General features: G+C 32.9%; 2 protein-coding genes across 2 annotated transcripts; one reads left to right on the top strand and one right to left on the bottom strand.

Annotated features, from left to right (window-relative positions):
* Positions 1-1,429: 1,429 nt before the first annotated feature.
* Positions 1,430-4,105, top strand: LOTGIDRAFT_111620 (hypothetical protein; the record flags this gene model as incomplete). The annotated part of the gene is made up of 5 exons (XM_009049762.1): positions 1,430-1,596; positions 2,018-2,155; positions 2,495-2,643; positions 2,798-2,970; positions 3,944-4,105. Coding segments are annotated over 5 exons (789 nt in total), but the record flags the coding sequence as incomplete, so codon positions are not given.
* Positions 4,106-5,499: 1,394 nt separating this feature from the next.
* On the bottom strand, positions 5,500-11,145 carry LOTGIDRAFT_186156 (hypothetical protein). The gene is made up of 10 exons (XM_009049761.1): positions 10,977-11,145; positions 10,131-10,356; positions 9,626-9,863; positions 9,085-9,246; positions 8,765-8,909; positions 8,381-8,581; positions 7,945-8,085; positions 7,398-7,583; positions 6,948-7,054; positions 5,500-6,534 (listed from the first exon to the last, which is right to left on the bottom strand). The coding sequence occupies exons 1-10, from the start codon at positions 11,029-11,031 to the stop codon at positions 6,358-6,360; spliced, it is 1,638 nt and encodes a 545-aa protein (XP_009048009.1). The 5' UTR covers positions 11,032-11,145; the 3' UTR covers positions 5,500-6,357.
* Between the last annotated feature and the right edge of the window lie 1,210 nt (positions 11,146-12,355).

The following is a 12,355-nucleotide window of genomic DNA, read 5'->3' as shown; positions in this document are numbered from 1 at the left end:
TTTTATTTATCTTTTAACAACGTCCATTTGATAACAAGGGTTTTTTTTTTATTTCATCCTGGAAAAAAAACATCACTTTATGCATTATATTATGTAAATATTTCCATATGTAGGACATCGAAAAGAGTAAAGAATTGACTTGTCTGACAAAAATTCCATACAAGGTGGAGTGTAGGTATAGAAATATAACGTCAAATTTCATTATGTAGATCTGGATGTATGCCAACATGAATTAAGTATCTATGAGAAGGACACCCTAGCCGATGGTGACCAGATTCTCAAGTTTTACTCTGAGAAAATTGTTACTGCTATAGAGATCTCATACCTTGGTAATTCTTCCAATATCGGTAATAAGTTATTGGTATTCTACAGCAGATCTTGTTCAAAGTTTGAAAACTTGACTGGTCATTATGTCAATATGGTGGTAAGTCAGATTTCATAAAACCTTAAATTTCAAAGCATTTTCACCTAAGATTTGTAATTTAAAAGCAAACATTTTACACAGCATGTCATTCTTACTTATATGATGTAATTATCGAAGAATTACCGCGTAAGCATTAAAATTCTGTAAGCGTGAACTAATTCACTAGCGCTTCATTATCCAATGTTAAGTCGACCTATTGTAATTAGATTTTTAAATTACACGACGAATTCACAATTAAAATATAGCTATAGAGTCAACTTAAAGGTTGAAATTTCAGATGAAAGAGCCTGGAGACACAAGTAGAAACCAGAAAATTGAGATAGATTTCCCTGATCCAGTTCGTGCTCAATGTATACAGATACTACCAGAAGGAGAATTATTTCCTACCAATGTGAAGGCTTTTGGATGCAGTAAGTCTACACTATCTTTAGGTTATAGTAACATTAACGGTGACTCAGATAACCTAGAGTAAAGGGAGCAAAATAAACATTCAGTCAGACATACGGTGGTTTACAGATTGACCAGATTTATATTTATAGATGGAATGTTGTTCTCTTGAAAGCCTCCGACTTAGGATCCAGTTAGTCGGTAAACATGTCTTCGAATATATTTTAAATTTAAACGAATTATATTGTTCTGCTTTATTACCCATTTCTCGCAATGCACAATGGATATAGGATAATAAACAATCAATTGTAATGCCATGTATTGTATCTTTCTCTTTCAGATACTGGCACTCCAGAGGGTACGTTCATTTCTATACAATAAAGATAAGTCACCAATACTACATAACTAGATACAAATATATAAATAAATATATGAATAACTTCCGATGTTTTAAAAAAATTGTTTTCAATTATGTCAAAAGAAATCAGATCATGGTTGTTTGTAGTATACCGCTTTTAATATCAATATTTCAATTCCTTTGTACATTTTGATTTTTCAGTTGACAATGGTCAAGCTAACACTTGCGGTAAAACCAGAAAGACAGCAGGTCTGAGACGAAAGAGGGTTGTGGGTGGACACCCAGTAATTCCGGGGGATTGGCCCTGGGTGGCCTCTCTACATTTCATACCCTGGCATAACTTCACTGGTCGATCTGGTCTGAGACATCTTTGTGGGGGTAGTTTGATTCATCCCCAATGGGTTATAACAGCTTCTCATTGTTTGAGGTATGTGTAATATATGTAGATAATTCTAATTGTATTAATTAGAGATGTAAAAACAACTTGCACAGTAGTAATTAACAATAACAACTATATACCAATTAGCAATATTACCTTTTGGCGATAGTGAGTTGACAAATCCAATAGTGTGATACCAGGTGTCCTGGACAGTTGAGTATGCCCTGTCGCGCTAACGACACACGACATAATAGATGTATTTAAGAAGAACTCAGATATTTCTTCAAATATAATGCTATATCAGAGATTGTGCCAGAGTTAAAAATATGCCAGCCCGACCTTCAATGCGTTTCTTGCTTGGACAAAAATAAGTTCAAGACTAGTGCAGTTAGAACCCAATTGTTATGCTCTATATGAGAAATTTGGAAACCATGAATGCCATTAAATAACATGTTGTCTCTGCTTACAGTTCTGATGTATTTCCTGGTCTCAACAACCCGGACAATTGGATTGTAGCTCTGGGTGAAAATGATCAGACGACTGACGATGGAACTGAACAGTTCCTGGAAATCGAGAAGATTATAAGACACCCACTAGCCCAGTGTAAGTAAATTTATATTCCCCAAGCCAACAAACATTGCAGCACTGGACTATAGAATAGCAAGAGAAAAACATTCTAATCTGAATACAAATATAGTAACATCGAGTATTGCAAAGCAAAAAGTAGAATTTTTTCTATATTTTAAGAGAATTGGAATATCAACCTCAAAATAGTACTGTTAGATATTTTAACTCATAGTTAGATATAATATATATTCCAAACTTAGTTTGAAAAATATTTTATATCAATAATATACGACCGATATTTTGTCCCAATGGTTTGATTCATTTGATGTGGATTTATGTGTACGATATTATCAAATCTTTTCCAATTTTCAGTCAAAAGAGGACCATTCCTGTATGACATAGCTCTAGTAAAGTTAAAACAACCCGCAGCTCTGTCAGACTATGTTAATGTGGTTTGTTTGGATACAATGGGTGATTTCCCTGCAGGATCACATTGTACAGTAGCTGGTTGGGGACAAGACACGATGGGTAAGATGCAAATTTTGAAAAAGGAATTAAATGCCTAACATCTCCCGCGTTTGGATTTTCTAGGTACCTGACGATACATCATGAAAAAGTTTTAACACCAATTGACATAAGTTAGTTTTACCAACATAACATTGGAACTATTTTATTGTTTTAGAGACGCCTGGCACCAAGATACCATTCAAGGCCATTCTACCCATAGTGAATTCAACAGATTGCCGTAATAAATATTATTCCCTTCCTGATTATGATGAAGCAACATCATTGGTTAAAATCGACAACTCTGTTCTATGTGCTTCGTCTGAAAACGGTGGAAAGGATGCATGCTGGGTAAGTTACTTTTCGAAAATCCTTTTGACTGCAAACACTATCAAGTATGTTCACATGACACATATGACAGGCGTGCGAAGCCTTCATTTGGAAATAAAACAATGCACGTTACAAAATCAGATCGGTTATCTAATTTGCCTATGGAAACACCTCCATATTTAGTTCGCTTTAGCTTTGATTGTTATTCTATTCGATGAAAAGCCCTCGATTACAATATTTAGTCATAGATTGAAGCAGTTAAAATGGAATGGATACATGAATATATTTTATTTTGATCTGGTAGAAACCTAAGGGTTCCCTGGTGATTGATTCTCTAATTTGATAAACTAATTATATATATTGCCTACAGTTATCTCAGTATATATAGAATTAGTTTATGTATTTTATTGAGAGGAGACAATACTATGGGGTATGATAAAATAACAAATATTATCCTAATTAAGCCTAAAGTTTGGTTAGAATGACGCACGTGGAACTTGGTGTTATTGATATAAGATTTATATTCCATACACAATGATATTTTTGTCGTAATTATTCCATATTCCATTTATCAAACTTTTATGTGTGTTTTGAAAAGAACGTGAGGATTAATTTAAAACTGTCCTTGTCTCAGGCACAGCTATAATATGAACATCTATGTTAGGTTTTTTGGGGGGGGGGGGGGGCTGCCGATGATCTGTAGCTTTTGACTTCTTTTTTTAAATTGAAACATATTCAAGCAATATCGGCACTGAATTATTGTCCCATTAATATTGTCTGTGGAATTGAATTCATTTGGTGTTGCCCTCTGCTGTCTTTGGAAATCAATTGATGTACCCGTATAACTTAATTCATTCGATTGTAAATGAACTATTTTCAACCAAATGACAAAACGTTGTTACTATTATAAGTGATTCAATGTTTATTTTCTAATCAAAATAAGATCATTAGAATTGGGCGGGCCATTATATATGAATTAACCTTGTTCTTCCAGGGAGATTCTGGTGGTCCATTTTTCTGTGAGAAAGATGATAAATGGTACCAAGTTGGTATTGTATCTATTGGTTATGAATGTGGAAATGTCGAGTTTCCAGGCATCTATACCAGAGTATCTCATTACAAGGACTGGATAGCCCAGACACTGGCAAATAATTAAATACATTGGTTCTTTCTGAATACCAGCACATCATACCTGTATACATTAATATATCATCACCTCAAGATCAAGATTCATATCATTTTAACGAGACCAGTTGTTATTTTGATTAATATTATAGGTCGAATGGTGGCCTGGATTCCCGGTGTTTTTTATGGTATTGACCAGTCCACTGCCGTTAAATACACGCCAGAAGTAAGGAAATAGTGCCGACATTATTAGGTTAGACCTGCTCTTTATGGTCAGTGACAATGCTCCTCATTTATTAAATCAAATATGAAAACTTGATGTTGAAAAATATTAAGGTGAACCCCGTATCCGATCAAATCAGATATATTCCATCGATATATGCAGTAGCAGAAGCAAATTTTGATTAGATTCGATGGAATAGAAACAGTAACAAAATAACAAGGGCAAATCATATCGTCTTCAATCTCATGTATTTAATATTATAATCGAATGTATTATTATTGTTTCGTATTGTGACGAATGGTTCAGGATTAAACATTGAAAGAAATGCCATGTTCTTTGTTTATTATTACTATCAGATTATTCTGATGCGCAATATACATGTAGTTGTAAAATGAGTTTTATTAATAACTGTATTAAAAGAGTCCGGTTTGTTAAAGAAAGGTAACTACAAACTACACCATGTCGAGTGCATTACACATTATTAGATAATCATCTAGTAGGTATACAATTCGGTTAAAACGGTAGGACTGAAATACAATTTCATTCCTTTTTACAACCAGTACCTGCATTTTTTGTGGAATCAAACAAGGCGATATCAAAACATTTTGCATGTGTTTTAGTAAAGGTTTCTTGTCAAATCGCGAAAGATTAAACATCACATGCAACTTTATAATGTTCTACATGACACGCTTTGTTTGATTGGTTGCATATACTACCTTTGGGACAAACCTTTAATAGAAATCTATTTAGATTACAATGTTGACTAAAAATATCAGAAAACAAAAAAGATAAGAAATTGTGAGTGAGTGAGTGAGCACGAGATGGTACCGGTCCAATACGACATTTTAGCACCAGTCCGACGCTGCAAATTGTCCGATCATCGCGAAAATCGATAAACATAATCTACGAGATACATTGGAAAGAATGAAAAGATTCATTTAAAAATTGCAGCCTGTTAAGTTAGGACGAGTTAACAGACAGTCAGTGTGACGACAATGTACGACTAAACTTCGCGATGTCGTTTAAAAATTTCGTTTCTCACCGCCAGAAAACACTTATAATAAAATTTATTAACTTATCTACATTTGACAGATTCCGAGTTTCTGGACATTGGATAAAAAAATGTAGATTCCAAAGCCTCAATTTTCTGGCCCAATAGTGCGTTTGTGTAGGATCATAAAAATCAACCCAATCAAGACTGTCATTATTACTCTATATTGCTGATATCATTTGCAAAACAATTTAAATGATTTATTAAACAGATTTTATTATATCAAAAATAACATTATTAATTTATACCTCTATAACAATACAGTTAAATTGATAAAATTTACTTTCTCAAATCTTCATAAATTATCACTCGCATACTACCAAGCAAACAAACAAAGATATCTATTCACATCATGGAACATTTCTAAACAACGACAACCTATTAGTTTTTAGGTGGAGCATGGTAGTTGAAATTACTATGATGATATTAACAATTTATTCAGCTACTTAACATAAAAAAACTCTTTATTTTTATATTTCAAATAGTTCCGGGATATGTACAGATATCTTTGCATGCCAATAAAATAGTATAAATGTTTAAAAATCGACTTTTGCAAAAAAACATCGCGGCTTACATACAATCATAGGGTAGAAAATGTTCACTTATTTTGGCATTTACTTTTAAAAAGAGTAAGTAAGGTGTGGTAAAACTACAACAGTGTTGTAAGGATGATAATAATTATTATTATTATAATATCTTAACACTGATTAGCTTTGAGCCTTTCTAAAAATATTTTACATTATAGGAAAGTTAAAAAAAAGTGCAAGAACCAGACACAAAAATTCTTGAAAGTGTCAATAATTTGGTATCAGAGAATACAATGTTCAGTTAAAAAGAGTACAGCATTAATAAAGAGAGAGAGAGATAACAATAATCAGTTGTAAGAATAAAAACTACCAGGCTAAAATTTAAGTAGTAAAAAATAATTTTTGAGCAATAGGAAAAATTGACAAACTTGGAGTAGAAAAAGACTTGACATTTGGTGTTCATTTGGAATCTGTGCAACTGTCTATAATTTTGGCCAGCGAGGTTGTGCCATTATAAATGGAAAGTTGTATACATTGGGTAACCCTACATGTGAACCATTGAATGGTGGTACCCATTTAAAAGGAGGTAAATTATCACCCAATGTTGGTCCATTTACTATTTCAGCCTGCAGGTTCAGAGCCATGTTATAATCTGTTACCTGCAAGTTAATAAAAGAAAATCCTCATCATCTTAAAGTAGTTAGTGTTCTGGAAATTAAATTTCCTTTGCATAAACTTTGATAACAGGGACATGTTCCATTAAAATACTGTAATAAATATTGGTGACAGTATGTTATTTTACAGGAGAAAACTTAACTGACAACAAAATTTGATTAGAACTATGTTGATAATTTCCAGATTTAATCAAAAGCTCCATCAAACTCAAATTAAATTCCCAGTTTTCTTTACAATATAGCTTTGGGTTTCGGGATTCAGAAATGACAATGATTTTGGAAATTGAAAAAAAATATATTCCACATAATTCACATGCAATAATCCTATGATCATTCCTGAAATGGCTTACAGCACAAGGTTATATGATACATTATTTAAAATATAGAATTAATCATACCTTGGTATCATAACAACCATCAGCTCTAGGTGACTTGGTATCTAAATCACCACGACAACAGATAGTATTACATGGATTATCTTCACTATAGTTATCTTTTTTATAATCTATAAACAGAACATTTACCATCTAGATATAATCTTACTGAAATTATCCATCTATACAATCTCATTTATCTTTTTAAATAGAAGGTGGACACTTTCTATCTCTGCTACTTTATTGTTTAACACAGTAGTTCATATGAAAATACAAAATTCTAAAAAGATTTATGTATGAATTCAGCTTTATTCAACAATTTAATTTTCATTTGACAACTTACTAAGTAGTTGACATTCAATGAAAAACAGAAATATCAATGTTAATATACATAGAAATATCACTATGTATTGGTAATACTAAGGACTGGGAATAACTAAATATAGTAAATTAACTAAATAAATAATAGCATACCATTATATCTCATAATATTTTTAAATGATTCTATATCTACAACTTTTCCCTCGTCTCTTCGGAATATTTTAGCTCTTGGAGCTAACTGATATGTTGAATCTAAACCATGTTTTGCGGCAAATTCTGGATAGCCACTCTTTTGATAGACTTCTTCAAAAAATGGTACATTATAGGATGGCCAATAACCTGGAGACAGAAAATAATAAATAATTTATATTTCTTTTTCATATAAGTAAATTTAAAGAAAGCAGTCTAATCTTCTTTCCATTATTATTATTAAGACATCATTTCAGAGAGTCCACTTATAATTTTTTTTTACAGAGCTTAGGACCACAAATATTATTCATTTTGAGCTCTAATATAATAATTTGAGTTTGGGCTCAAATATAACAGTTACTGATGCCAATGCCACTAGTAATACTATACTCACTCTTCAAATACACATCTGACACCCTGCAAATGGAGCAGAATGATATTTATGTGATATTTTTCTTGATTCATATCTATGATATACTGTCACTATGTTCGGTGATTATAAACAACCTACCAGTTCGTAAAATTTGACTCTGGTCTCCGGCAGCCACCAAAGTTGGTATCTGTTCTACTACCCATAATGCATTATCTTTTACTTCTTTATTTAATACTATTTGTTTTAAATCAATTATCATATACTGGTTGTTATATGTACCTAAAATCATTTTAAATATCAAAAATATAATGGCCATACCCTTTCATATATATATGATGCACTTGTCTATAGACAAAGGGACCAAATAGTTTTAGAAGGGGAGGAGTATGGAACATGCTCAAAATACCTAACATCCTTGTATCTTGCTTGAAATTTGGGATGATATCAAATTGCATCAACTTAATTCCAAATAGTTAAAGCATAATTCAATTGAAGAGATCTTGAATAGTTCTTGGAGAGTTGTCACTGAGTTAAATGCATTATCTCAGGTTTTATAATTCATATGTAATCAAACCTGAGTTGTATTTAGATAAAACTTTCGCCCATTCTTGTCCCGAGTTAGCCATCATATTGGCCACTCTAACTCTGTGCCAAGCAAATAAACTTTCTGGTGTACAAGATTTATATAGTGTTGCATTGAATACATTATTTGTGGTTTGAAGCATTACCATATTACTGCTCATCAAATAAAAATCATCTAATGACTCTAAGAATCCTGAAATAAGTACGTAGATGAAATATAAATGTCACATAGGCTTGATATGCCATTGACTACGATATTCTATGCGCATTACAAGTACCGCTTTACTAACAGTAACAGCAAATTCCACATGTATTTCAACTATCTTGTTCAACAGTTTCAGGCATATCACAGAAATATTTTTCACACTTATCATACCAGGATAACTTGATAATGATATCTTCTTAGCTGAGGTAGCAGAATCATTGACATTAAAGTTCCAATGTTTATAAATTCTCATTGTAGCAGCATATGCAAACCAACTAGAATGGGACATGAAAATATTCTCAAAGGCCCCTAAAACCTGAAAAAACAATGGAATTATAAGATTTTTTTGCCTAAAAATTGCTAAACAATAATTTAAGAAGATGAAATGTTTTTTTCTGAAATTTATACATAAAGGATAAAACAGAATAGGGACAAGTTATGAAATGTAATATTACAGATTGTAAGTTTAAAGGGAGAATATTGTGTTTTACCTTGACCATAGCAGAACAGTGACCACTTGTAGCTAAATATCTCATAGCTTCATCATGGCTCATCTTTCTCCAATCTGGTATTGTTTCAGGACTGACAACTTTAGTTAAATCTATCAAATCACCAACGCCATTTAATACTTGGAAAGCATATACATCTAAATTCTGAAATAAATTTGGGCACGATGATTTACTTGTGCTTTGCTAAACCTCAAGTCATTTTCAAACAAGGTAACCTGTATTATCTGGGCTGGATAATGGGTGGTCATATTGAACTTACAACAATTCTTAAGATGGTACAATAAAAAGAAAAGCCAAAAATAGCAACTTAGGTTCCTTTTCCCCATCTGGTCCTTAGCCAAACCTCTTGGCATTGATCTGTTCTTTGTTATTAATTAATCAATGTTATAACAGCCATTATCTACTTCTTCTACCATGTTGAAATATTCCGTATCAGGATCATTATTGTATTAGAAATGAGGTAATGTCTGATGGTTCAGACCAGTATAAGATAATGTTATATAAGATTTCAGTAATAACTTACTGGTAATGTTTTCTCTGTCAGTCTAGCTGCTTTATATCCCTCTATCAAACCATCGTATTGAGCTATAATATAACTAACATGTCTCCAAATAGGATCTTTTGGAGCATTTTCATTTATCATTTTTCTCATCCATTTATCTTGATCAATAAAATATTGTTTTATTTTATCTTCTAATGCTGCACTTCCTTTACCATTAAAAAATATACCTCTTACATTCTCATAATGTTCAGCTATTTTCCTGCAAAATTTGTATTCACTATCAAGGTAGGCAAATCAAGTCTTAGACAAGCAAATAGCATTAGACAAATGTTTGCATAATAACGAGGCAGCTGCTTGTTTTTTTTAGACTACATTGTAACCTAAGAAGTTTTCTACCAAAATGCCTGTTCCAAATTTCACAATCAGTTGCCTTTTTGGCAGTTACAGACTGTATCAGTAAAAAATTTGTTAATAATTGTAAAAGATTATAATATTATTAAGTTTGGGGCTATATATCACTACTTACGAAGCAGTAAAAACTCCTTCAAGAAACCCTGCAGCAAACATAATGTCTTCATTTTCTGACTGAACTTTACCATATCCAGCCACAATATCTAAAATACCCCAACCATTCTCTAATAAAGTATCATTGAATGTACCAAATGCTGTGGCTCCTGTTTGATCTATTTGATTAGCTGTATAAGTGCAAGCCTTTGATTTACAATAAGCACTTCCATTCTGAAAACTTGCACCTATAAGAAAAAAACATACACAGGAAACTTAAAAGTTTATTTATTTACTTTAATCTTTAGGGAAAAAAGTTTGTATAAGAGTTCCTCCCCCCTCCCCCATTGGGGCTTTGGGTGGTAAACAAGGACTACAGGTGGTAAACACGAACTGAGGGTTGTGAACAAGAGCTGAGGGTTGTAAACAAGAACTATAAGTGGTAAACAAGAACTACGGGTGGAAAACAAAAGCTGGGGGTGGTAAACAAGAACTCTGGGTAGTAGCTGTTAATGGCAAACAAGAGATGGGGGTGGTAAACAAGAACCAAGAACTTTGTGTGATAAACAAGAGCTGAGGGTGGTGAACAAGAACTGAGGGTGGTGAACAAGAACTGCGGGTGATGAACAACAACTGAAGGTGGTGAACAACAACTACGGGTGGTAAACAAGAGCTGCTAGGGTAACTAGAAAAACGTTTTCAATTTGTGCTTGTTTGTGCTAATAATGCCATTCTCCAGAGGATTTAAAAGTTTTAAAAAAGGGTAGCAAATGTCCACTCCTATGACGGCTGAAGTGAATTGGCAAAAACTTTTTAGAAATTATTTTGGACGAGTTTAGGAAACAGTGCACCACGTCGGACTACTTACCTAGACAAATAGGTATCAAAACAAATATTAAGTTTATAGATTGAAACATTGTCATTCAGTATAATACATCAATAATATAATATAATCAAGCACTTATTTATCATCAGTCATGAACTTCTTGTTTTGTTTTAATCATGGACGAGATCATGTGACTGTCACATGACTATCATTTGACCGGTAAACACTTTAATGCTTCAATTTTCGCCTACTTTTTAGAGCAATAAAGGGAGTGAACTTAATTTTATGATTAATACCGACCACAACAATTTTAAGGCATATTCAGTCATAAAATAGTCAGGAGATGCTTATGACCTTTTATAGTTTAATAGCCTATGTCAAAAAGATAAAAGCTGAAGATGACTTAATTGAAATTCCATCAAGCTAGGGAAGCTCACTGGATTAAGACACAAAATACTGAGAGACCAATAGGACTGATTGTCCATCATTATGCAGGCATAACTTCCTTGGTTGTCCCGTTTAATACCACCAATAATCAACTAAGATAGCCAATGCCCAATATGAGACTTTACTAGAAATTCTCGAACATCTCAAATGATCTTAACACTGGTGATTACATAGAAATTATAGGGTGATTAAAAAGCACTACCCTATTATTAGGAAATGAACTTGATTCCTTCTGAAATTGAACATGTTCCATACACGTTTTGTATAAGTAGTAGCCTACAACTAGCGAGTGCATCATCACAAAATAACCGAAGTCAGATATATCAGAGTCAAAATATGTAGCAAGCAGGGATATGTATTGGATGGGTTGTTTACAGAACGTGATAGAAATAAAACATTGATATTGTGATATCCCACTTCTATCTATCGGACCTTCCCGGCCATTAACATAATGAAATTTTTAATCTTCGGGCCAATAATACACTTTAACTTTTATTCATTGACATGTTATAATATAAGTGGATATTTCAGAATTTAGATTTTGTTCTGTATCGAAATCTGCACGTCTGCCCATAATCTCACCTCATTTGTACATTCCTGTTTTTGACATAGTTGAATTGAAATAATTCCTTTTTCACTAACAATACCCCCATTTAAGGTAAAAATGGTTTGTTATCTTGTAATATAGAAGATTTATTCATTCAAACATATTTTATCACATGAACAAAAATTGTTCCTGTGCCAAAGATTAACTAGAGTTATAGGTTCAGTGGTGTTTATTAGGATACATTAGGGGAAGTGACCGAACAGGGGTCACAGGCTATTCTTTCACTATTCAAAATGTTAAAAAAAAAAATGAAAATGGTGCGTGAGTGTGTGTGTGTGTTGGGAGGGTGGGGGGGGGGGGGGGGGGGGTGGCGTGGCCCGCCCCGCCCCAAAAACCCCTTTTTTTGGACAAAAAAACCCCCTTATGA

This window comes from Lottia gigantea (assembly GCF_000327385.1).
Source record: "Lottia gigantea unplaced genomic scaffold LOTGIsca_14, whole genome shotgun sequence".
In the NCBI taxonomy this organism is placed as follows: Eukaryota; Metazoa; Mollusca; class Gastropoda; family Lottiidae; genus Lottia; species Lottia gigantea.
Note: the sequence above shows the minus strand (reverse complement) of the source record. Positions and strands in the feature narration are given on the sequence as shown.